This window comes from Monodon monoceros, unplaced genomic scaffold (genome assembly GCF_005190385.1).
Source record: "Monodon monoceros isolate NGI ecotype Baffin Bay Population unplaced genomic scaffold, NGI_Narwhal_1 Super_Scaffold_21, whole genome shotgun sequence".
Lineage (NCBI taxonomy): Eukaryota > Metazoa > Chordata > Mammalia > Artiodactyla > Monodontidae > Monodon > Monodon monoceros.
In genome coordinates this window covers 161,140,229-161,167,751 of record NW_021703778.1, presented here as the reverse complement: position 1 = coordinate 161,167,751, position 27,523 = coordinate 161,140,229, and the positions used below count along the sequence as shown (strand labels likewise).

Below are 27,523 nucleotides of genomic sequence, written 5' to 3'. Positions count from 1 at the left end.
TAAATGCATTGAAGGAATAGAATAGGATGCTGTGGGAGGGAATAATAGAGGCAGGCCTGCTTTATGTTAGTGCTCAGGGAAGGCCCTTCTGAGAAATGACAATCAAGCTGATACATGAGAGGTGAGAAAGAGCATAAGAGTAACATGATCCAGACTGTGTTTTAAAGAATTATTCAGGCTGCTTGTGGAAGGTAGAAAGGAAGTTAAGGTGCAAGAGAGGACATGGAGACTGTATTGAGGAGGCTGCTGTAGAAATCTCACAGGAAGTGATGGTAGCTTTGATGAAAGTTATGGCTGTGGAAATGGATATATACAGACATGTGAGAAATAATTAGGAGGAAAATCGTAATAGATTAGATGTGAGAGAGTGTCAAGGTCTCAAGGCTCAATCCCCAGTGTCTGATCTGGGTAGCTGGCTGGATGACGTTACAGTCGCCCCTCGGTATCTGTGGGGGATTAGTTCCAGGACCCCCTGTGAATACCGAAATCTGCAGATGCTCAAGTCCCTTATATAATATGGCATAGTACAGTCGGCCCTCCGTATCTGCAGATGTGGAACCCGTGGATACAGGACCAGCTGTATTTATAAGATGGAGTGATAAATAGAGGCTTCAGTTTTGGGCTGAATCTGGACTCCTAGGAGCGTAATCATGCTCAAAGTTTCTCTGGGGTAGAAGTTATATGGCTTTTGTCCCAGGAAGGCATTCCAGGAGCTAGGAGGGAGATGCCCAGAAAGGGGCCCTTGAAGATGAGCCCCATCCCTGAGGTTCTGGCATAGAGACCCTTCTTAAGACTGAGGCTGGACCAGGAGAACCAAGAATTTCTCCCTTCCACCACCAGCCACATAACAAACACAGCACCAAGTACTACGCAACAGCAGACTACTACTGGGAAAGGGGCGTGAATGTGGAGAGAGAACTCCTCTGTAGTGCAAGCATACAGAGACTGCTAAAAACTGAGGGTGGAATAGAAACACTGAGGAAAACCCTCTGGAATCCCAAGTCCCACAGTTAGCAGCCCAATGCTGGAGGAGTTTGAAGCCCGTGGTGCATTGGAGGTAACTATAGAAACAATAAAACCCAGCTCCAGCTCAACTACTGACTAGTTTAACTCAGTCCCCAACACTTAGGGCCTGATAAGAGAAAGGGGGTACACATTTTCAAGTGTAAATATTATTTAACTCAGTTTATTTCTGTATACACAATTGTCAACAATAAATAAAAAATTAAGGGCTTCCCTGGTGGCACAGTGGTTGAGAGTCTGCCTGCCGATGCAGGGGACATGGGTTCGTGCCCCAGTCCAGGAGGATCCCACATGCCACGCAGCGGCTGGGCCCGTGGGCCATGGCCACTGGGCCTGCGCGTCCGGAGCCTGTGCTCCGCAATGGGAGAGGTCACAACAGTGAGAGGCCTGCGTACCGCAAAAAAAAAATTAAAAAATAAAAATAAAAATTGTAAGGTACATATATATACACACACAAACTGGAATAAACAAATCACTGTGACGAGCAATAAACAAAACCAAACCCAGAAATGACCCAGGTATTGGAACTATCTGATAGGAACTTTAAAATACCCATGAGTTGTATGTTAAAGGATATCATGGAAAAGATATACAACATGCAGGAACAGATGGGAATTTCAACAAGGAGAAGGAAACTATAAAAAAAAGTATAATTAAAATGCTAGAAATAACAAAACATGATATAAGAGATGAGGAACTTCTTCGATAGCTTTTAGAAGACTGGAAAGAGCTAAGAAAAAACTTTCATTTGAAGATAGGTTAATAGAGATTATTCAAAGAGAAACACAAAAAGAAAATTAAAAAGAGTGGGAAAAAAACAGAACAGAGCATCCAAGAGCTGTGGGAAAATATCATATATGTGTTTGGTGCCCCAAGAGGATAAGAGAGAGAAACTGGGACAGAAGAACTATTTGAAGAGAAAATGGTTGGGCTTCCCTGGTGGCACAGTGGTTGAGAGTCTATCTGCCAATGCGGGGGACACAGGTTTGTGCCCTGGTCTGGGAAGATCCCACATGCCGCAGAGCGGCTGGGCCCGTGAGCCATGGCCACTGAGCCTGTGTATCCAGAGCCTGTGCTCCGCAACAGGAGAGGCCACAACAGTGAGAGGACCACGTACCGCAAAAAAAAAAAAAAAAAAAAAGAGAAAATTGTTAAGAAGTTTCCAGAATTACTGAAACACAGCAAGGAATCTCAGATCCAAGAATCTCAGAGAACCCCAAGCAGGATAAATACAAACACACACTTAGACACATCATAGTCGGAGTGTTGTAAATCAAAGACAAAAGTCTTGAAGGCAACCAGAGAAAAAGAAACTTTAAATACGGAAGAATAAAGATAAGAGTTATAGAAGACTTATCATCAGAAAACAATATGCAGATTAGAAGACACTGGAAAGACAAATAAAGACTTTTTTAGAACAAATAAAAGTTGACAGAATGCATTGCCAGCACGCCTGTGTGACAGGAAATGTTGAAGAAGTTCTTCAAGCAGAAGAAAATACAGACCCACACAGTGAAATCAAGAGCATCATAAATGGTTACAATGAGGGTAAATAAAGAAGACTTTCGGGCTTCCCTGGTGGCGCAGTGGTTGAGAGTTTGCCTGCCGATGCAGGGGACACAGGTTTGTGCTCCGGTCTGGGAAGATCCCACATGCCGCGGAGCGGCTGGGCCCGTGAGCCATGGCTGCTGAGCCTGCGCGTCCGGAGCCTGTGCTCCACAACGGGAGAGACCACAACAGTGAGAGGCCCGCGTACCGCAAAAAAAAAAAAGAAGACTTTCTTATGTTTAATTTCTTTAAAAGATAATCGACTGCCTAAACCAAAAATATGAACAATGTATTATGGGATTTATAATATAGAAGTAAAATGTGTGGCAACAGTAGCAAAAAAGATAGTGGAGGAAATAGAAGTATATTGTTATCAGGTGTTTATACTGTATATGAATTGGTGTAATATTACTTAGAGATATTATAAAGAGCTATGTTATAAACCCTAGGGCAGCCACTAAAAAATAAGAAAAAAAGAGACATAATTAACCAGTTGATAGTGGAAATGAAATGGAATCATCAATCCAAAAAAAAACAAAAGAAGAAAGTGAGAAAAAGGAACAAAGAACATATGGGACAATAAAACAAAAACTAGCAAGATGATTCCAACCATGTCAATAATTATATTAAATGTAAATTGTCTAAGCACCCCAATTTAAAGGCAGAGATTTTCTATCTACAAGAAAATGATTTAAATATTAAAACATAGGTAGATAAAATTACACACAATAATCAAAACAAAGCTAGAGTGACTGTATTATATCATAAAGTAGAATTAGAAACAAGGGATATTATAGGAGATAAAGGGAGATATAATAAAAGGAGTCAATTCATCAAGACATTATAATCCTAAAAGTATGTATACCTAATAATAGAGCTTCAAGATATAGAAAACAAAATGTATAGAAGAGTTTATAACATTAAATGTGTATAGTAGAAAAGAAGAAAAATTTCAAATCAATGATCTACATTTCCAACTCAAGGAACTAGAAAAAGCTGAACAAATTAAAGCCAAAATAAGCAGAAGGAAGGGAATAAGAACGATTAGAACAGAAATCAGTGAAATAGAAAACAGATAAACAGTAGAGAAAACTAGTGAAACCAAAACTGGAGTCTTAGAAAAGATCAATAAAATTTGTGTAAACTATTAATAAGCTGAACAAGAATTAAAGAGAGAAGACACAAATTATCAATACCCAGAAAAAAGGAGGCACTTCTATAGATCTATAGACATTGAAAGGCTGTAAGGGAAAATTATGGCCAACTTTATGCAAATAAACTTGATCATTTATAGAAAATAGACAAATTCCCTGAAAGACACAAAGTACCAAAGCTCACTCAAGAAAGAATAGATAACTCAAGTATACCTATATGAATTAAAGAAATTGACTTTATCATTAAAAATCTTCCCATAAAGAAAACTACAGGTCAAGTTGGCTTCCTTGGTGAATTCAATGAAGAGAGATTCAGTTTAAGGGAGAAATGAGGCCAGTACTATAGAAGCTTTCAGAAAGTAGAAGAGGAGTAAAACACTCCCTAACTAATTTTATGAGACCAGTATCTCTTTTTTTTTTTGTATTAATTGATTAATTAATTAATTAATTTATTTATTTTTGGCTGTGTTGGGTCTTCATTGCTGTGCATGGGCTTTCTCTAGTCGCGGTGAGTGGGGGCTACTCTTTGTTGCGGTGTGCGGGCTTCTTATTGCGGTAGCTTCTCTTGCTGTGGAGCACAGGCTCTAGGCACGTGGGCTCCAGTAGCTGCGGCACTTGGGCTCTAGAGCACAGGATCAGTAGTTGTGGCGCACGGGCTTAGTTGCTCTGTGGCATGTGGGATTTTCCCAGCCCAGGACTCGAACCCGTGTCCCCTGCATTGGCAGGAGGATTCTTAACCACTGCGCCACCAGGGAAGTCCCAGAGACCGGTATCTCTTATGAATACAGATGCAGATATCCTCAACAAAATACCAGCAAACTGAATCTAACAGCACAGAGAAAGAATTATATACCATCAAGCGAGATTCTTTTCAGAAATGCAAGGTTGATTTAACGTATGGAAATCAATGAATGTAATATAACATATAAATAGAATAAAGGACAAAAACCACATGATAATGATAATCTCAGTAGATGCAGAGAACTCATTTGGCAAAGTCCAACAATCCACATGATAACAAAAACACACAACAAACTAGAAATAGAAGTAAAGAAAAATTAAAAAAAAAAAAGAAGTTAATATCCTCAACCTGATAGAAGGCATCCATGAAAACCCATGTCTAACAACATATCTAATGGTGAAAGAGTGGATGCTTTCCTCCCAAGATCAGATTAGGCAGGAAAAAGAAATAAAAGGCATCCAGATTGAAAAGGGAGGGACTTCCTGGTGGCACAGTGGTTAAGAATCTGCCTGCCAGTGCAGGGGACATGAGTTTGAACCCTGGTCCGGGAAGATCCCACATGCTGTGGAGCAACTAAGCCCGTGCGCCACAACTTAGAGCCTGCAAGCCACAACACTGAGCCCACGTGCCACAACCACTGAAGCCCTCTGAGCCTGCACGCCTAGAGCCCGTGCTCCACAGCAAGAGAAGCCACCACAATGAGAAGCACACTCACCACAATGAAGAGTAGCCCCTGCTCGCTGCAACTAGAGAAAGCCAGCGTGCAGCAAGAGAGACCCAACACAGCCAAAAAATAAATTTTTTTTAAAGAAAGAAGTAAAACTATATTTTCAGATGACATGATCTTGTATATAGAAAATTCTAAGGAATTCACACAAAAAATACTATAAATAATAAACGATTTCAGCAAGGTTGTAGGATACAAGGTCAATATACAAAAATCACTTTTATTTGTATACACTAGCAATGAGCAATCTGAAAATGAAATTAAAATTGTAATTCCACTTCTAATAGCATCAAAAAGATTAAAATGCATTGGGATAATAAAAAGAAGTTCAAACCTTATACTCTGAAAACTACAAATCACTGTTGAAAGAAATGAAAGAAAACCTACATAAATGGAAAGGCGTCCTACACTCATGGAACAAAAGACTTAATTTGTTAAGATGACAATACTCCCCAAATTGATCTACAAATTCAACCCAATCCCCATTAAAATCCTAGCTGCCTTTTTTGCAGAAATTGATAAGCTGATTCACAAATTAATATGGAAATGCAAGGGACCAAAACAAATGCAGAAGAGCCAAAACAATCTTGAAAAAGAACAAAGTTGAGGGACTCACACTTCCCAATCTCTTAACTTTCTATTGTACAAAGCTACAGTAATTAAGACAGTGCACACAATTAGTATTCCTGAAAAAGAAAATGGAAAAAAACAGACTAGATAAGAAAATGCAGTTATATAATCAAAGAGAAATTCTTCAACAAAGTAAGGCTTTATTCAGCACTTGCTACACACTGTGCTAAGTGTTCTATCCATTTATTATTCCATTTAGTTCATAGGATTTCACTAAGTGAAAATTTCTATTACCATCTCCATTTTACCAATGAGAAAACTTTAGAGACTGTGACTTGCCCATAGTAGTGGAGCTGGGCTTTGAACCCAGAATGGCAGCCCGAGTCCAGTGCCTTACTTGATACTACAGATCTGAATTTTTAGATTGAGAGTTCATACTGTGTTCCAAGAATAGCTGACATAGAATGATGAACGGCAAGACAACACCTGGTAGATCTTCTAGACTTCAGGGAGAAAAGGACTGCTCTTTGCAGATTGTCTGTGGGGAGACCAATAAGGCTGGCTTCCGAGTTGTCCACAGCAACTGTCGGTGCTGGAAGACTGAAGTATTGTCTGCCATGCTCTGAGGGAGAGAAAGTGGGAAATCTGAGAATGTCATACTCAGGTTTAGAGGAACAGAGACAAGAGACAGACATTCTTACACGTGTAAGAATTCAGGGCCTGTAGCATCCACGAGCCCTTTTTGGCAATATTCCACCAAGCAAGAATCAATTTAAAATAAAGAATTAAAGAAACGATGAATGCATTTGATTGATTGATTGAGGTATAGTTGATGTACAATATTATATGTTTTAGGGGTACAGCATAGTGATTCACAATTTATAAAGGTTATATCCCATTTATAGTTATTATAAAATATTGGCTGTATTCCCTGTGTTGTACTATATATCCTTGTAGCATATTTATTTTACGCATACTAGTTTGTACCTCTTAATCCTCTACCCCTATCTTGCCCCTCAAATGCATTTTGATATAGAACTGATGTAAAACAATTATGGGGTAGAACATAATTGTTAGGTACCTTGGCAATAAAAAACAGTACTATAACAAAAATCAGAGGCTGAGGAGAAGGCAAAGGAGAAGGTAGTATGAATATGTCAGTTTCCTCATTTTTGTTCTGGATCAACAGATACTGTATAGTGTTGAAATGTGTAGATAAAAGAATGACCTACTTTCTGTCCTTTCTCTGGCTCTTTCTTTGTCTCCCTGTCTCTGTCTTTCTGTCTATATACACATACATATAACACACATGCATACATGTAATAAATATAACATATTTTTAACGTTAGAGAGACATAAATGTATGAACTATGTGTAAAAAAACCACATTTTTCTGAGGTTGAGTGATTACTTTGGTCACACTTTAGTTTCTCCTGTTAAATTTAAAATTAAAACCAGTATGTATAACAATCTCAATGTTTGTAAAATGATTTTTATCTTTCTCTCCTCTTGATACATACGTACACGGAGATAGCTGGGTTATCGTTCAATCAATGTTCACTGGCTATTTCTATGTGGTAGAATTTTGAGATGATTTTTAATTTTCTTTTTGTACTGTACTACATTGTTTTCACTTTAAAATAACCATGGCATTTTAAAAAATTAAAAACTATTATCAAAAGCAAATGGAGGATAATTTTTTAAAAGTTTCAGCATTGGACCCTCAAGTGGAAATGTCAAGGAAGTAGTTGGATATATGAGTCTGGGAAAGTCTGGACTAGAGATTATAAATTTGGGATTCGGCAGCATGTAGCTGATTTTTGAGGAGCGGATGAGATCATCTTGAGAGACACTTAACAGAGAAGGACAAGGGCCCAGAACCGCACTCGTGCATCTCCAGCACTTCGAGGATGGGTGAGGATGAAGCCAAAAATGACAGTTCTCAGAGGCAGGAGGAACACCCACCTACCTCTTAGCACTTGCAGAGCCAAGGGCTAAGTCAAGAAGGAGCCAGGCAGTTTTGATAAGATGCTGGGATGTAGTTCAAAGGCAAGGGTTGCCCACCTGGCTTTCGTTCCACAATGTATTGTTCGTTGTGTGTCTTCTACTTTTTTTTTTCCCTCCCTAAAGCTCATAAGGTAGAGAACCAGCAATTGCTTCAACTCCATTTGGAGAATAATTTCAAGACCTCTGAAATATTTGGGGTTTGGCGAACAGCTGGATCTTTGGAGAGCTGCTGACTCAGCAGATGTTGGCAGCATGTTTGGAGAGCACTCCTGTGGTTTTAAAATGGGCCACAGTAGCTTCTGGTTGATAAATGCTTTATTTGACTTGTGAGTTTAAGGATAGCAGCCTCTGTAACCGTAGCTAAGTGTTTACACTTCACTGTATCCCCCTCAACTTGCAAGCCTTTCTCTTGACTAGTTGGCAGTCTTTCTGGCAGGGCTAAACACGTCAACCTTTAAAACCTTGTTATCTGCTGACAAGAGTTCAAGTTTGGGGAGAGGGGGAGTCGAGGTTGTTTTTCTCAACTCTCCCCTTGAGAATAGGTGGCTCCTGCCCAGTCCACAGGCCTCAGCTCTGTAGCCTGGTGAGTTTGCCCTCTCTGGTTAATTCCAGAGCCAGTGCCGATCATGGCACTTTCCAGCTCTTTCTGAAGCTCATCAGACTCTGAAGGGCTGAAGCCACAGGCTACCCATCAGTGACCTCAGCCATTGGTGAATGATGACTGTTTCTGTCCATTGCTGGACCAGCTTCTGTGTCACTCAGCCTCTCTGTCAACATCCCGGCCTTCGGCAGAGCCACTCCACCTCTAATGCTTCTCCTGGCACCATGCGTTCATCTGCACCCTTCACTCCTCTGTCCTCGGTGCCAGGAGGGCCACACGTGGCCCAGGGTTAGCAGTTGTTCCCTGTCTCACAGAAGTCATTCTCTCTGCTTTTCTTATCCCTACACTTCTACGTCAGTGCCTTGCACTGATGTTTGCATACAGAAGTTATTTTTTCAAGTCCTGCAGTGCACTTAGAGACAGGGTTTGAAGGAGGTAGGCTTGCATGTGGATCTGATTAGTTTTCCGATTTTCTCCCCTTCTAGGTAATACTTTCTAATATTCAAAACAGAAGTCCTAAGCCTGGCTCTGCTCCCCACGATCAAGAACTAGGTTTTTTCCTAGAAACAGGACTACAGAGAGCCCATGTCCTCTATTTCAAAAATGGGTAAGCCTTCTTCTCTTTCTAAATCAAGTTCCTAAAGAAGGAAAGTGGAAAGCCTTATAATGCTGTCTTCAGTTTAGTTTTTATCGTAAAGCAATTTTAAATATAAACCACAGTGGGAATTTTTTTTCAAAAAAAGAATGAGCATAGGCTCTTTTGTCTCTTCTCCACCTGGGTCCTCACTTTCCCATGAGATTTGAAGGTGGGGGGAGGGAGGAGGCCCCCCCATGAGTACGAGTCACAGTGTGGAGCACCGGGACCAGGAGGGAATGGGGCCCATGCTCTGTGCTCCCTTGCCTCCCTGGGATGGTACTGCACAGGCCTCCCTGCTTTGTTGCGGGGAAAATGAATGGATCGGAAACCCTGGCCCACAGGATCACCTCCCTTTGAATGGCTGATCCGTTTAGAGAACTGGATTTGCCAAATTTCAGACGGTTTTTATGAAAGCGAGTATGGCTGTAATGCCACACAGGTACATTTTCCCCTTGAGCTGCCCTTGAAAAGAGTTTTAAAAAGGTTTAAGAGCCTGCACGTAAGGGATAGCTCTCTCATGCATTTGATGCTTGTTTTCCTTTTCGTGTTGCTCTTATGAGAAATGCAATGATACTCTTCCAAATCTCTTCAGCTGTCCCTTGTTTTGACATTTTGCTGCAGGATAGATGTGCATGGAGACCAACAGTAGGTATCTGGTTCCCCCGTAGCTCCTCCTAGGCTGTGCGTGGGAGGCCCCTTCCTCAGGAATAGTCCAATAGCGCTTTAAACTGCAGATTGGATAACTGAACAGGGGAGTTGCTCCCTCTGCATTTTCAAGAGCTTCAAACCTTGGGGCGTAGCTCATGGAAGTGGGATTTCACCTGCCCAGAGCCACGTGCTTCTGTTTCCCATTTGTTGAGGAGTAAATGCTTATTTTCCAAATCCTATTAAACTGTGGAGAAGGGCTGCTTTGCTCCAAAGGTTCAGATTGGCAGGGCCCACAAAAGGCTGCAATAAACACCCCAAAGTTTGGAATGGCTTGGTAGCTTTGGCATAGATGCTTTTGAGCTTCATCTCATCTGTCACTGATTGAGATCGTCTGAGTGATGGTGCATGTCCTCTAGGCTGAGTTTTGAGTTCTAGTTTCTTTGCTGTTATAAATAGAGAGAGAAGGGAGGGAACGTAGAATATTTTTTCTGTTTATTCTCCCTTTTCACAATAAATAGTGTCATCACAGAGGAAACTCCAACCCTGGCTTTCCCTCCCTCTAACCTGTGGGTGTGTGTGCCTGATATGCAAGTCCAGAGGCCGGAATGAATTTCCCTGGGGCTTTCAGGAGTCCCAAACCAACACCTTCTATTGAAAATGTTTTGTGTGAGATTGATAAGGGCGGGCCGGACAACTTATTTTCCTATTTGAAGCCTATTCGTCCAGGAGAAAGAAGCGGGGCTATGGGGCTCTGTCCTCCTGCCCTGAACCTCTGGATGCCCACCAGAACCCAACTAAGAAATAATGATGAGAGGTTTGCACTAGGTGATGGATTACATGCTGGGAATTGCTTACTGGCTCATGTCTCATTTTATCTTACCCAAGTTCAAGAAGATTCCCATTGACATAGTCAAAGTTAAGGGACTGCTTAATTTTGAAGCCCCTCTTCCTTTCCTCTTGTCCTCTTGGTCTTCTCCCTGGGCTCTAAAGACCAGTGATGCATTGAGCCGGCTGCCCTGGAGGGCTCTTGTCAGCTGCAGTGTTCTAAAGCGGTAACGAGAGGTTACGTGGGTAGGTGGAGATGAGGGCCAGTTTTGAGACCACGAAATACAGACGAAAGGAGAGAGACCAGTGGGAGGTTTTGGACATGCCAAGCGCTGTCAGGGCTGCTGACTTACACGATGGGTCACTCGGGGCCCAAGAGCCACACCCGGGGGGCATTCATCAGTGGACGCGTACCGCCAGCGTCTCTGCGGAGCAAGTGGGGGCAAATGGAGGTGGGTGCCATCCCTAAGCACCAGCGGCTTCCCATCTTCCAATGTGTTTGCTCTGCTCCTTCGTTGTCTCGCTCCTTTTTTGTGTTTCTACACTTAAAAAAATATATATCTGGAATTGACAGGATTTGACTGATTTTCAGGGTTAGGAAAATGCATCTTAGATGAGTTTGGCAATAAGAGTTACTAATTGGTAAAGCATATCTTTTTCTTTAGAAATACACTTAAATATGTTCAGCCTTTTAGTTGCCAAGCCCGTGAACTTGGGTCTCTTTCAGAAAGAACCTGACGCCAGGACCAGCTCCTGGGCCGCTCTGATCCCTTAGGGCCCTCTTCTGTTTACCAAGTACTTTTATTTCATCGTTGATCCTCATGGCGTTATATCTTCCACGCCCACCACCGCCCTTGGGGTTGGCGGTGTAAAACAGCATCGCCTCTATTACACGCACGGTGACCTGGCTGCCAGGCTTCTGACCTCAGTCCTTTCAGTGCTGCCCCCACTGCAGGGGAAATGCTGTGTGCAGGGCCTTGGCTCAACCTTCAAACCGTGGCCTTGTCCACCATCCAGCCTCTCTTGTGAGGGAGCGCTTGACCCCGGGATGAGACATTGCCGGGGGATGGTCCCCAGCCTCCACGAATTGGTGTTTTCTCATCACACTTTTCCTCATGTCTCATCTACAGCCTGTCACAAATCATATGTTTCTTCTTCTCTCCTCCTCCCCCTGCCCCTCTCCCCCCTCCTTTCCTCCCCCTCTCTTTCCTGCCTCACCCCCTTCCCCTCCCTCTCCTTGTTGCCCCCTCATCCCCCCTTCTCCCCTGTCCCCTTGGAGGGAGAGAGCACCTGTCATCATCCCAGCCCCAGTGTCCTTGGGCCGTGGTCTGGCTTGGCACACACCCATGTCGATTTCACGGGGGTTTCTCTTATCCCTCTGGGTGGCAGCAGCAGGCCTGCTGTGGATGAGAAAACCATCCTGCTGAGGCTCTGCAGAGGGTGGAGGCAGAGAGCGTTAGCCTCAGAGGGCCAGGGCTGCTGCCTCTGAGCTTTTCGAATTTCCTCGCCCACGGTAGGCACTCGGATGAGGGGAAGCAAGGGCGCTGGAGCCAGAGGACCAGATAAGGGACCAGCCCTTCTCCTCGCTGGGTGTCTGTTTCTTTATCTGTAAAATAGTGCCAGAACCAGAGAGCTGTGTGTGGCGCAAATAAGAGAACACATGTGGAAGCATCTGGTGCAGCGTCAGGCAAACAGGCAGGGGGAGATTGTAACTCCCAGTGATGACGATGCCCGGCTGGCTTTCCAGCTGGAAGTGGGACCCCAGGAAGGTCGGGCTCCAGCTGAAGTGGAAGTTCTCGAAGCAGGCGTCACTCATTTCATTGCAGAGCCTCACACAGCAGAGTTTTCAAGGAAGGGCACTCATTTATGACTGCTGGTGTGAGCCAGCTCTGCTCGAGATGCATAACATTAGCTTGGGTAACCCCTAATCACCGAGGGCCACCCCAGTGTTTCAGAGAAAGGAGGCGGGGCCGCCTGGTGTGAGGCACTAGCACTGGGTGTTCTGGGCAGTGTGCAGAGAAACGGCCTCAGCTTGGGGCTCCCCTCAGCCTTCTGAGAAGTGTTACCCCTCCTTGAGTCCTTGAGGCCACAATGCCAGAGAAGCTTGGGTTTGGGATGCCATTTATTTACTCCACGTTATTTTAGGAATATTGAACTATATCTTATAAACAAAGGGTAGCCAAGGACGTTTCAAGGAGCTTTGCTCCTTGCTCCAGCATGTCAGGTGTACTGGGTAAGCCAACTGGATTGTAGTGTGTGTTTTCCCTGGTTCTGAATTGGTTTTAATTCAAGGAGGGTGGGGATAAATTCAAGCAAGAAGGCAAATGAGCGTCAGTGTCTGGGAAATGTGCCCGCTGGGTCGTCCTCTTTCCTAGGGTGCATCACGGAGTTCTTTGTGGGAGATCCTGTCTCGGAGAAGGTAGGAAGTCAGGCAATATGGTCAGACTCTGGGCTGCCCCCCACGTGCTTGCAGCCAGGCCAGGGAATAAAGTGGGATGGAGGGCTTTTTGGAGTTGTGTTATTATAGTCAGTCACCGCTATGTGTTGGCTTTAAATTCCCCAGTCATCTTGTTGACCTTTGCAACTGTTCAGCCCTGCTCAATGTAGCTTGGAATTAGAAGGCAGGAAGAAGGGCCATGAGGCCTGCGGCGTCCCATGGGCTGCCGAGGTTCCTGGGTTTATGGCCTCAGAGAAACAGTAGCAGCAGACGGGCTCCCACAGGCCCTGTCGGGGGCGGGAGGGAGGGCGAGGGTGCCGGCCAGGACGCGAGGGGGCTTGGCTCGATGCACTGGCCTCCCCAGGCACTGGAGCGACTTGGCCTTGTCCTCTGCATTCTTGCCTTCAGTACGTCTTCCTTCTGGCGGTGATAGAAGTGGTTGCCTTTTCAACTGCCCCCTGCTTTTTACATTAGGAGTCAAACGCAAGGAACATGAGAAAATTCAGACACATTTCCAGTAAGCGTTTCGTATGTATCAACTTTTGGTACATGACATTTCTCGAGAGACTCAGAGAGTAAAAAGAAATGAGCCTGCACTGTGGGAGATAGTAGGAGAAAAGAAAAAGGGTAAGATGTGAAAATAAGTAACTTTATAGGCGACAGTATGGTTGTATAAAAGAGTAAACAATGCAAGAACACCTAATAATCACTTTAACTGAGCTGAGGTTTCCAGGCCCATTCATTCATTCAGTAAAGTACTTATTCATCCATTTAGTGAGGACTAATTGCATAGGAGACAGGCCCTGTCCTAGCACTGGGGCTTTAATGCGGAAAAGAACGACAAAGTCCCTGACCTCCTAGAACTTCATCTCAGGGAATTAACTAAAAGAAGCAGTCTCAGGATAGTCTGTACATGTGTGACAGGGGAAGTCCAGGTTGCCAGAAAGCCAAATAAGGAGGCTGCCTGTTGAGACGGCGGAAGATTTGGGAAGGGGAGTAAAGCTTTGGAGAAGTGGGATTGAAATGATGTAGGTGCACAGATTTGGGAGAGTCAGGGGTCCTTTACAACTAGTTGGTAGAAACCTGGGGTTAGAACTGCACTCAGTATTGTATATATTCTGCAGGGCATGAGGAGACCACTCTGGCTGGAGCAGAGGTTTATGCAGTAATGTATGTGTTTCTACATAAACCTCCCAGCACAGGACCTGGCGTGCAGTAGGTTGGGTCAGTTATCCAACATAGTTCTGCTATGTGCCGGTACTGTGCTTGGTACTGAATTGGGGAATATAAGACACATAGTCCGGGTTCTCAGGGAGGATACAGCCTAGTGAGGGAGAAGATAATAAACAAGTAAACCAATGTTTATAATTACAAATCGTAATAAATGCTAGGAAACGAATGGGTGCAGCAAATAACAGAGGGCACCTGCTTAGGTAGGGTGGTCAGGCCAGGCCTCCTGAGGAAGTGACATGAGACCAAGACTTGAAGGATGAGAAGGAAGTAAGCGTGCCACAAGCAGGAGAAAGAGTGGTGCAAGCAGAGGGCCCACCACATGTAAGGTCTTGACCCAGGGAAGTTTGATGTGTTTAGGAACCTGAAAAGAGCCCAGTGTGGCTGCAGCAGAGTTGGAAGGGGGAGAGTCACAGACTCTCCTGGTTTGGCTTACCCTGAAAAGGCAGATCTACTGTGGTGGCGTACAATGGGAGAGTAGCGATTGTCCAAAGAAAAATCCCCAAGTCACCAAAACAAAGGCGAGGTGACAGTGGTGGGCAAGGCATTAGATGCTCACCTCAAAGATGACAGTGGGGCTTCCCTGGTGGCGCAGTGGTTGAGAGTCCGCCTGCCGATGAAGGGGACGCGGGTTCGTGCCCTGGTCCGGGAGGATCCCACGTGCCGCGGAGCGGCTGGGCCCGTGAGCCATGGCCGCTGAGCCTGCGCGTCCGGAGCCTGTGCTCCGCAACGGGAGAGGCCACAACAGTGAGAGGCCGGCGTACCGCAAAAAAAAAAAAAAAAAGATGACAGTGGTAGTAGGGACCAAGACAAGTGGATGGATTGGAGATGTATGGTAGAACTGCTGTTCGTTGATGTGTGATCCCAACTGGTGTGGGGACTAGGTGATGAATTGGATTTGGGGGGCAGCGGGAAGGGGAACAGAGGAATCAGGAATGACTCCCCAGTTGCAGTCGGAGCAACTGGTTAGATGGAGTGGGGACAAGGAGAGGACCAGATTCGGAAAAGAGGAAATCAGAGATTTGCCTTTGGATGTGTATCATTTGAGAGCCTGTGAGATTTCCAAGTGGCAGTGTCGACTAGGAGGATAGATGAGCACAGGGGAGGTTGAACCTTGAGTTATACATTGGGAGTCTCAGCATGCTGATTATATTAAAAGCCCTGGACTGGATGGGCTGAGAGGGACAGACCGTAAAGAGAGAAGCAAAGCCCAGGACCCAGCAGGAAACCTGCAAGAGTTGGAGTTGGGCCAAGGAGGAGGAGCCCATAGGGGAGCTGCCTGAGGTAGGAGGGACCACGAGGGTGTGTCCTCATAGAAGCCTAAGGTGCCTGAAGAGGAGGAAGGGCTCACCTGATGATGCTGAGGTGTTAATAAGGGTAAATACCAAAGCACTGGATTCGGTAATATGGAAAGCCTTTGTGACCTTGAAAGGACTTTTGGTGGATGGTCAGAGCACAAGCTAGATTGGGGAGAGAGCGGCACGAATGAAGTGGTGGCATCAGATGTGGGTCACTTTAAATAAATGTTATTTCCGTTCCCATTTCCTTTTCCAAGTTAGGGTTCTCGCTGGAAGGATGGATGGCGGAGAGATGGTGGAAGACTGAAAACCAGGCTAAGATGCAGGGAATTTATTCTTCAGGTGTGGAGAAGGATGGGGTATCAGGAAGGGCCAAGGCTAGGGTAGTTCATTTGGCAGGGGTCTAGTGCCAGCAGAATCATGCCCACCATATCAGTCGGACTTGGTTCATTTTACTTGGTTTTCAGCCATAGGCTACGTTCTGATCTCAGCAAGAACCATGTATGTATTGGACTGAGAGAAAGATGGGGTGATGGAGGGAGTGGTGGGGGGGACTCCATGTAAGTGGGCTACTTCCTTTATTCACAACAACTTCAGGAGGGAAGTTTACGGACCAGTGTGAGTCCTGCAGCCTGGTCAGCCAGGACCACCTCAGTGATGCCACTTGTCATTCAAGCAGTCCTGTGTCTGGAAGACTTTGGGTCAACCTAGCGAACTGTGCTACGCACTTCCCATGAGTCATTTCAGTAATAAGGAAAATTTTCATAATAGTTGAGCTGAAGGTCGGGTATAGAATCTGAAAATCCTGGAGTCCAAATGGTTAGAGCATATTTTTAAAAATCACTGCCCTTTGTAGCTGAGGACCCTGAGATCCAGAGAAATCACATTCAATGATCATTTAATAAATATTTATCAAGAACCTCAAGAGGTTATTTACTAGTGCCAAACACTGTTCTAAGTGAACAGGTCAGACCCAGTCACTGCCTTGATGGGGTTTACATTTTGCTCAGGGAGACAATCAGTAAACAAGGCAGTGCTGGGGTGTGCTCAGAGCAGGAGCCTGAAGAAATGGCTCCTCTGTTTATAACACACCTGACAGGCATCTGGGTTCATTGTGACAAGGGACACAAAACTTGTAGCCTTCCTATGAACAAATACCCTACACATGTCCTCCTGCACCTCCAGGTGGCCTCTGAGCGGGACCAGTGGGACAGGGCTCCATACTGGAAGAAAAGCCACCGTGTTTAGCAGGGGAGTTTGCTGCCTAGAGCCTGTGGTGGACCATGAGTGGTCTTATAGACTTAAAGGCTTTGAACCTCTCTTTTCAAGGAAAAAAAAAAGATCCCATTTATATGCTATTCTAGAAAAGACCAAACAGTGGAGACAATAAAAAGATCGCCAGGAGTCTGGGAGAGAGGGGAGGTGAATACAGAGCATATAGAAGTTTTTCAGAGCAGTGAAAATACTTTGTATGCCATTATAATGATGGATAGGTGTCATTATACTTTTGTCCAAACCCATGGAATGTGCAACACTATTCACTTCCTTAGAGTGAACCCTAAGGTGAACTGTGGACTTCGGGAAATTTCTATACCTTCCTATCAATTTTGTTGTAAACCTAAAACTTCTAAAAAAAAAACAAAAGAAAGAAAAAGGAAAAGAAGAGAATTAAACAAAGCAGTGTGATTTATTCAGGGTCACACAGCTAGTTGGTGGCCTGTGCCTCCCCCTGCTGACGCCCAGCCCAGTTTTCTCAGCACTCGCACAGAATGACCACTCCCAGTTAGTGTTCTCTTCTTGAAGATGGAGCTCTGGGCAGCAGAGCCGCAAGGAATACATTAGACTGAGAAAATAAGCACTTTTAAAGCCAGTCTAGTTGTAATTGTTTATGTAATAAAAAGCGTCAGCCAAGTCTTCTCTGTTTTGTTTCAGTGTAGACTAGGTCTGGCTCATCCCTTAATGCCATCAAAACTTTAGTATGAAAACAAAGGAGTCTTTGTCAGTTTTAATTATGAAATTCCAGGACCACTTTCCGTGATAAATTTCAGGGGATGAATTACGGGGCTCGGGTAGTTGCTTTCAATGCACTGCATAAGCGCTAGCACCCACGGCGTGTTCGAGGCCTGCGCCATCAAAGCGTTATCAGCGTTCAGCAAGGTGGGTGCATCCATGTTCGCCTGTCCTGGCTTCAGCAGAAGAACGGGGTAGGTCATTTGAGGCTTCCAGAGTACAAGGCGGGGTAGGGTGGGAGCATGGGGCATGGGGAGGGGACCGGTGAACTAATTAGCAGTTACTTGCATCTCACAAAGGCCCCTCTCCGGACGGTTTCTCCCAGCTGTAGGCTGCCTCCTTCAGCCTCCATTCAGAATTGGAATTCCCTGAAAGATGATCTGGTACAGGAGATTATTCCAGTTCTTCACCTTGGGTTTGTCCGGGATAGTGATTTTCTATTTTAATGGAGGCAGGAGGGAAGGGGGAGGTTCTTTGTTTATTCATCCACTTATTTGTTCATCCATCAAACATTTATGTGCTAGGAGCTAGGGTTGAGACAGCAAATGATCCCAGTGGATTTTCTAGTCCAACAGGAAAATAAATAACTACAAGTAGGCTTACACCTTAGGAAAGGAGAGGAAGGCAATACTACCTCTTTAAATTCAGCCTTTCACTTTGCACGTTTTCCCCAAAAGAGATGGTTATATAACAGTTGTGGCTAAAAAATCAAAATTAACTTTATTTTTTTTGATATTTCCCAATAACTCTTGATACGACCGGAGATTGACCCTGGAATTTTCTTTTATAGAGGGCAATATTTGCAGGCCGACTCTTGGGTCATGCTCTGGACAGGAGTATCATCAGTGAGCATACACAGCAGGAACATAACAGTGTGGTGTGAGGACTACTGCCCAACTCTGTTTAGTTTTAGATGATTTGTTCCAACATTCACTTGTTCTGCCAGTGTTTATTCAGCTGCTACTCCTGCCAGATGTTCTCCAGGTGCTGGGGGTGAAATGGTGAGCAGCCAGACGTGCTTCTTGCTTTCAGAGAGAAACCAGGTCCTTATATTCCTGGGTGTATAACTACACCCCGAGATGGGGCTCAGGCGGCAAGGTACCCATTTCTGTGAGGCCATTTGAAAATGAAGTTGACCTGGAGCTGGTGGTTAGGGGAGGTTTCCCGAGCAAGTGACTGAGCAGATCCTGAAGATGGATCAGTGAAGAGGAGCTAATTCACAAAGGCAAGGTGGACTGGGAAGGGCGCTCGTGTCGGTTAGACCTGAAAGGATCCTGAATAGGCATCAGAGGCATCTGGTCCAACCAACCCATCCTTTTTCTCTGCTCTGTTTTTCTCAGTATTTAACTGGCATCAAATGTACTACGAACAGTGCTTACCAGGGATCTTCTTAGGTTCAGTTAAGCATTCTGACCCACAAGACTTTCACTGGCCACACTTGGCCATCTATGGAGACAGATCTGGAGCAGAACCGTAAGTTGCCAAGCAGGCAGTGTCAAGGGTTTCTCTCCTATGTGAGCTGTGCTCTTGGCAGTCATCTGGCCACCCAGGAGCTGTCCTCTTTGCCCCTCCCTCATCATGTGACAGCTCACGTGCTAGAGAATGAGCTTCACGTGGAGTAGGGATGGGGTCTGCCCCGGCTTAACGTCTCCCTGAGGGATATGCTCAGTTGTAAGTCATCACATTCAAGGAAGCCCAAAGCGGCGTTGTCCCCATCAGATATTTATAGTTCCTTCCAGTCCAGATGCAAGTTATCAGTCAGAGGTCATTTTTAATATAAGCAATGTTGCCTCGTAACATAATTGACATTCTAGCTTTATTAGGTTTCCAGGGAAACAGAAGTAGAAAGTTAACCTAAGGTCAGATTCTCAAGCAGGAGAGGAAAGGAATTTGCTAACCCTTTGCCCACATTGTGTTTTTTTTCCCTTATCTAATCTGTTTATTGTCTGTCTCCCATCACTGGAATATAAGTTCCAGGAATTTTTATCTGTTTGGTTTGGGGAGGGATCTGTACCTTGAGAGTATCTGGTATACAGGTGTACGTGAATGAATGAGTGAGTGAGTGAATGAACTTATGTTCAGCCGAGATGGCTGTGGCTCACAGATGCCTGACAGTTGTGTGTTTTCTTTAAAATTAGTTCACGCAGCATGTATGTACTGAGAGCTAAGCGTGCAAGCACTGTGCTAGGTGCCGGGATGTAAGGAAGAAAAAGACAGCCTAGACGGGCCTCATGGAAGTGACCGCTCCTGTTGCTGTTTAGGGGGAGCTGTGCTCTGACCATCTAGCTCTTCCCACAGATGATGTCCTTCTGTTGGAAGAGGGTGAAGGGGGCCAGGTATCAAGTGGTTTCCTTGACCTCAGTAAGAGATAATACGTTTTCTGGGAAGGTCATAGGGACTCCTGCTGTCTGCCTTATCTCTGAGACTGTTTCCAATAACGGTGGCTTTATTATAAGACACTCCCCAAGCAGGCCTGATAGACTCTTTCTTTTCTGAGAAGCTCCTAGCTTGGTGGAAAATTGGTGCTTGTAGCCCTCCTTACTTAAGCCTGGCGTGTACACATCTGGATGGGATTCTAGCGTTCCTACAGCAGGAAAGAGAATTATCATTTTCCACGGTTTAGTGTTGAGAACATTTGCTCCCAGAGCCTCCCAGACCCGCATTTTTTTTCAAGTATGTAGCTCTTTGAGTTGAAACCTCACAGGCTGAAGTTAGACACAGAAGCCTGAGAGCCTGTTTAAGTATGGCCCTTGTAGGCAGCCCCTCAAAGGCAGGCCATTGAAATGGCACATGTGTGTTGGGAAGGAGGAATTCACGTCCCGTCTGGTCAAGGAGGAAGCCAGATTTTTACCCTCTCTGAGCCTGTCAGACTGTGGAGAGCTTTCTCGGTAATTTAGTGACGCCTGTGCCACAGAGCCGGTCCAGATGTATCTGCCCGGGGAGCAGGGTGGATGGGCAGGAGGGTGTTGGGAAGGCATGCAGCATTCCTGTTCTTGGCCAGAGCAAATTTCATCAACCTGTTCTTTCCCTTCCCTGGTTTAGGTGTCAAATGCGTTAATATTTTATATGAGGGCAGGGTGCAGGGGGTGGAGGCCCCAGCTCTTTTCAAGGGATATTTCCTACCTATTTCTTTTTAAGTCATCATTTTTCTCTCCATACTTTTTTTTTTTTTTTTTTTTTGCAGAGGTATTTTTAGTCAGCTCTTAGAGAGAGTTGCAGAGAGGTTGAGTTAAAGCCCAGAAAATGACTGAGACATCTTTGGAAAATTTACGACTTTTCTTAGGAAATGCTAGAACCTTCTATTGAAAGTGAGAGGGGCCATAAATTTTCTTACAAACACCTGCCTTTATATTTGTATAGCAATGTCTGCCGTAGATCTGTACACCAATAAGGATATCTACAATATGATTGTATGTTCTCATAGCAAAATCCTGCATTAAATTGTAAGATTTTTAAAAATTAATGAATTGCTTTTTTCAATTGACGTTTGATTTTTCCACCTTCCTCTCTATTTGAGGTTTGAATTTTTACTTTTTATTCACAGGTGACTTTGGTGGTGATTCTCTAGGCCCAGCACAGACATACTGTACCTTTTTGTTCAGCTAGCTCTTCCTTCTGTATCTTCTCTTTGCTGGCAGGTGTTTGGTTGATGGGTATGGGAGCTGGTTCTCCTTTGACTCTCCCTGGCAAATTAACATCAGAAGCAGCAATCTCTGCATGTTGGAAACAAGCAGTTAAAATACCAGGAAGAATCTGATGTTGTGTTTCTTCTGAAGAATACTCAGAAAAACTCATTAGCCAGACTTGGTAAAACCTCTGAATTACAAATTTTTTTAAAGATGCAATTATACTGCTTTCAAGTACGTTTTGAGCTAGTTAAAAAAAAGAAGCTCTTGCCATCTCAACTCCATGTATGTTTATTGAGAGCCTGCTGGGCACCAGTCACTAGGATAAGCTCTGGGATATGAGATGAATAAAAAATGTTCTCTGAGCTCATGGGGAAGACAACAAATAATTATAACACCTGGTGAAAAGCACTATAAAGAAAAGATGGGCTGGTGGGGAGAAGGAGAGGGAGGGGAGGAAGGAGGAACAAGCACTTGCCTGGGTGCGTTCATCCAGTTCATTAGAAGAACTGACACTTGAACTTGGTCTTTGAGGGAGGGGTAAGATTTCCCCATCTCAGGGAGGCCTGCGGGGGCAGGGATGGTAGTCCTGGTTGAATGCTAGAGCTACCAGGCCAGACACATTTTATGCACTCTTGGCAGGCAGCATTGTCTAGTGGTTAAAAACCATTGACTCTGGATCCACCTGCCTGGGTTTGAATCCTCCCCCTTACAAGCGCGGTGACCTTGGCAAGTTACTTAACCTCTCTGTGTGTCACTTTCCTCATTTGTAAACTGGCGATAATAATAGTACCTTCTTCATAGTGTTGTTAGATTAAGTGCGTTAGTAATTATCGTGTGTTTGGACAGTGTCTGGCACATGGTAAGTTTGATAAATAAATTAATAAAACCCTGCAGAGTGAAGGGTTTGTCAGCTCCCTAGAAGAAAAGGTAAGAATCAGCAGCTGAGAAGTCTGGGAAGATGATAACAACAGTGGCAGTATAGTTTTGGGATCTTCTCATATCCTGTCATTAAAAAAGACACAGTAACCGGACAGCAAAACCAAAAACCCGTGCACAACATTTACCGTGAAACTAGATGACAAGGTGTACTCACGAACACCAAAGTACAAGCTAATGGCGACAGACTACCAACAGCTAGAGACAAGCACGTTATTTGCATCTGTGTGGGAGAAAGCAGAAGGAAGCAATGGGGGATCCCAGGGGCCTGAGGACAGGAGACCCGAAAATAGCCATCAAGACTACTGGAAAGCTTGTTTGGCCAATTTGAGATTAGCTGCTGAAAATGAGAGGGTTTTGCCAAGTAAGGTCTAAGGGACTGGAGCAGTCTGGCCCCTGTGAAGACTTGAAACCGACCCACTAGGGCTTTTTGCTGGGACTGGACCCCACAATGAGGAGAATGCTGAAAGTGGAATGAAAACTGACCAAGTGACACAAGAGACAAAAGAACGATCAGGTAGAGATAAAAGTGAAGGACGGGGAGGTAGCCAGGAATTATCATAAAAAACAAGATGCTACTATTATTTTTTAGTGGCTTTATTCAGGTATAATTTATATAGCAAAAATTCACCTGTTGTAAATGTACAGTTCAATTGTTTTAAATAAACTTACGGAAGCATTGCAGTCATTGGCACAATTCAGCTTTAGAACATTCCATCACCCTAAAAGTTCTTCATGCCTATTTGTAATCAGTCCCCACTCCTACCCCCAGCTCCAGACAACCACTTATCTGCTCTATAGATTTGCCTTTTCCAGAAATGTCACATAAATGGGATCATAGAATATGTAGTCCTTCGTGTCTTGCTTCTTTCTCTTAGGATAATGTGTTTGAGGTTTACCCACGTTGTTGAATATATCAGTAATCACTCCTTTGTATTGCTAAATAGTTTTTCCATTGTTTATCCATTTACCAGTTGATGAACATTTGGATCATTTCCACTTTGGGGCTATTATGAATAATGCTGCTATGATCACTCATGGACAAATCTTTCTGTAGACATATGTTTTCATTTTCCTTAGATAGATTCATCAGAGTGGAATTGATGGGTCATAAGTTTATGTTTAACTTTTAAGAAACTGCTAAGCTGTTTTCCTGAGTGACTGTACCATTTTACCTTCCTAGCAGCAGTGTATGAGAGTTCCAGCTTCTTTCCATTCTCTTCAACATTTAGTGTTGGCAGTTTTGAAATTAAAGCCAGTCTGGTGGGTTTGTAGTGGTATCTCGTGATTTTAATTTGCATTTCCCTAATGATTAATGATGTTCAGCTGTTTTGCATGTGCCTATTAGCTATTCTTATATCTTCTTTGGTGAAACGTCTTCAAATCTTTTGCCCTGTTTTCAATTGGATTGTCTTCTTATTATCAAGTTGTAAGAGTTCCTTATATATTCTGGATACAGGTCCTTTATCAGATATATAATTTACAGATATTTTCTGCCAGTCTATGGCAGGTATTCATTTTTTTAAATTATGTCATTCAGAGAGGAAGAGTTAATTTTGATGAAGTCCAACTTAACCAATTTTTCTTTTTATGGATCGTCCTTTTGGTGTCATAGCTAAGAAATTTTGGCCCTATCTAAGACCACAAAGTTTTTCTCCTGTGTTTTATTACAGAAGTTTTATAGTTTTAACTTTTACACGTAGGCCTCTAATCTATTTTGAGTTAATATTTGTGTATGGTGTGATGTAAGAGTCTAAGTTAATTTTTTTTTTTTTTTTGCATTTAGATATCCAGTTGTCTAAGCACCATTTGTTGAAAAGTCAACTCTTTTCCCATTAAACTGCCTTGACACTTTAGCAAAATAATTAATTAATTGAGCATAAATATAAAGGTTTATTTCTGGGGTCTCTATTTTGTGTCATTGATTTATATGTCTATTCTTAAGCCAATAGCACACTGTCTTGAATATGTAGCTGTATTGCAAGTTTTGAAATTACGTAGTGTAAGTCCTCTAATTTTGTTCTTTTTCAAAATTATTTTGGCTATTCTCAGTCTTTGATATTTCCATATGAATTTTAGACTCAGCTTGTCAATTTCTCCAAAAAAAAAAAAAATGCCTGCCAGGATTTGAATAAGGCTGGCGGTGAATCTCTAGATCAATTTAGGGAGAATTGCCACATTAACAATAGTGAATCTTCCAATCCATTGTCTCTTCTTTTATGTAGATCCTCTTTAATTTCTCTCAAAATTTTTTTGCAGTTTTTATTACACAGGTTTTGAATTTTTTGTTAAATTTGTTCCTAAGTAGTTTATTCATTTTATGTTATTGTGAATGAAATTGTTTTTAAAATTTTATTTTCAGATTATTCTTTTCTTATATATATATATATACATATATATACTATTGATTTTTATATATAGATGCTGTATCTTGCAACCTTGCTGAACTTGTTAACTAGTTCTTATAATTTTTAATAGATCGATTACTTAGGATTTTTACATATGGGATCATGTCATCTGTGAATAAAAACAGTTTTACTTCCTCCTTTCCAAACCGTATGTCTTTTATTTCTACCGTCACCTTATTGCACTGCCCCGAACTTTCAATACAATGTTGAATAGAAGTGGTGAGAGCAGACCTCTTTATCTTACTCCTGCCCGATCTTAGGGAGAAAGCGTGCAGTCTTTCACCATTAAGTAAGATGTTAGCTGTAGGTTTTTCATAGATACCTCTTTGTCTCTAGTAATATTTCTTCACTTAAAGTCTGCCTTATCTGATATTAATATAGCCACTCCAGCCATCTTGTGGTTACTGTTTACATAGTGTATCTTTTTCATCCTTTTGCTTTCAACCTATTTGTATCTTTGAATTAAAACACCTCTCCTGTATATCTCTTGCAGATAGCGGATAGTTGGACCTTGCTTTTTTTATCCAGTATAAAAAAAATTGCCTTTTGATTGGAATATTTAACTCATTCACATGTAATGTAACTACTGACATGATTAGATCTACATCTGCCATTTTGCTCTTTGTTTTCTGTATGTCTCATGTCTTTTTTATTCTTTGTTCCTCCCTACGGCCCTCTTTTGTGTTAAACAAATACCTTTCAGCATTACATTTTAATTCCTCTGTTGATTTTTTACCTGTATTTTTTGAAAATTTCTATGGTGGTTCCTCTCTGAATTATAAAACATATCTTAAATTGTCAATCTATTTCAGTAAAATATGCAGGTTGGCTCTAATATAGCTTTATTTCCTCCCTCCTTTTGCTACTAATGTCTCTATATGTTATAAACACAACAGTGCAATATAATAATTATTTCCTCATACAATCCTATTTTTAATATAAATTAAAAGAAGAAAAGATTTTAAAATATATTTAAACTATATTTAACCACATATTTATATTTCTAGTACTCTTACTAATTTACTCCTGTGGTTTCAAATTACCTTCTGTTGTCATTTCCTTGTAGTCTGAAGGACTTCCTTTAAAATTTTGTATTGGGTATGTCTGCTAGATATGAATTCTCCCACTTTTTGTTTATCTGGGAATGTCTTTATTTTGCCATCATTTTTGAGTGACAATTTTACGCCATGCAGAATTCTTGGTGATTTTTTTTTTTTCTCTCATCACTTTGGGTATATCTTCCCCTATGTTTGATGAGAAGTCACTATTAATCTTAACTGTTGTTCCCCTCTATGTGATTAATTATTTTTCTGTTGTTACTTTCAAGATTTGTTTTTCAGCAGTTTTATCATTATGTGTCTCTGTTTTTCTTCAGCCTTTTTTTTTCCTCTGTTCTTTGGATTGGATGATTTTTATCCATTTATCTTAAGTTCAGTGATTTTTTAGCTATCTCAAAGCTGCTGTTGAGCCCATTTAGGGAATTTTAAATTTTAGTTATACTTTTTAACTCTAAAATCCCCACTTGGTTAATTTTTATAGTTTCTGTTTCTCTATTGAGATTCCCTATTTGCTGACTTGCTATTTTCTTTTAATCTTTAAACGTAGTTTCTATTAATTCTTTGATCATACTTATAATAGGTACTTTGAAGTCTTTGCTAAATCCAACACGTAGGCTCACTCAGAGTGAGTTTATATTGACTACTCTTTTTTTTTTAAAGTATAGGTCATGCTTCCCTATTTCTTTGATTGTCTCATAACAGATATAGTACAACCATAAACTAAAAAATGAAAGGAGAATGCTGATAGCATATGCAGAAAATAAGATTTTTAGCTTTTCAGTAATCATAATGATGGTGATATGATTTGATATTGTGAAATGTTTTTGTGTAACATAAAATAGAGCAGCTTAATAGTCATGGAATGTTCTAATTCTCTTATCCCCCATGTCCTTGGGAACCAGGATTCTTGGTGTGGGAGAAAGGCAAAATAGATTTAAGATAGAAGAAATCAAGGAAAAACTCTGTAGTCCTGAATTTGTTTTTTTCTAATTTAATTTTTTAAAAGTATAGTTGATTTACAATGTTGTGCCCATCTCTGCTGTACAGCAAAGTGACCCAGTTATACACATATAGACATTCTTTTTTTTTTTTGCGGTACGCGGGCCTCTCACTGTTGTGGCCTGTCCTGCTGCGGAGCACAGGCTCCAGACGCGCAGGCTCAGCGGCCATGGCTCACGGGCACAGCCACCCTGTGGCATGTGGTATCTTCCCGGACCGGGGCACGAACCTGTGTCCCCTGCATCGGCAGGTGGACTCTCAATCACTGTGCCACCAGGGAAGCCCCGACATTCTTTTTTTTTTAATATTCTTCTCCATTATGGTTTATCACAGGATATTGAATATAGTTCCTTATGCTGTACTGAAGGACCTTGTTGTTTATCCATCCTATGTATAATAGTTTACATCTGCTAATCCCACACTCCCAGTCCTGTCCTCCCCTACCCCTCTCCCCCATGGCAACCACAAGTCTGTTCTCTGTGTCTGTGAGTCTGTTTCTGTTTTGTAGACAGGTTAATTTGTGCCTTATTTTATTTTATTTTTTTATTGGAGTATAATTGCTTTATAATTGTGCCATATTTTAGATTCCACATATAACTGATATCATATGGTATATCTTTTTCTGACTTACTTCACTTAGTATCATAATCTCTAGTTGCATCCATGTTACTGCAAATGGCATTATTGCATTCTTTTTTATAGCTGAGTAGTATTCCATTGTATATATATGTACCACATCTTCTTTATCCATTTGTCTATCGATGGACATTTAGGTATTTTCCATGACTTGGCTATTGTGAAATAGTGCTGCTATGAACATAGGGGTGCATGTATCTTTTTGAATTATAGGTTTGTCCCGGTATATGCCCAGTAGTGGGATTGCTGGATCATATGGTAATTCTATTTTTAGTTTTCTGAGGAACCTCCACCTGTTCTCCATAGTGACTGTACCAACTTATATTCCCACTAACAGTGTAGGAGGGTTCCCTTTTCTCCATACCCTTTCCAGCATTTGTTATTTGTAGTGTAGTCCTCA

General features: G+C 42.6%; 1 protein-coding gene and 1 non-coding gene across 6 annotated transcripts in view; both read left to right on the top strand.

Annotated features, from left to right (window-relative positions):
- Positions 1 to 27,523, top strand: part of TTC7B (tetratricopeptide repeat domain 7B) — a 239,818-nt gene that overhangs the window by 66,801 nt on the left and 145,494 nt on the right. For all 5 annotated transcript variants that reach the window (XM_029237235.1, XM_029237233.1, XM_029237234.1 and 2 more), the window contains exon 5: positions 8,858 to 8,979. In XM_029237235.1, the coding sequence (XP_029093068.1) occupies positions 8,858 to 8,979 (122 nt within the window). The remainder of the gene's footprint in view (positions 1 to 8,857; positions 8,980 to 27,523) is intronic.
- LOC114905427 lies at positions 16,486 to 16,614 on the top strand. The gene has a single exon (XR_003796253.1). It is a non-coding gene; the product is annotated as a small nucleolar RNA SNORA11 (small nucleolar RNA).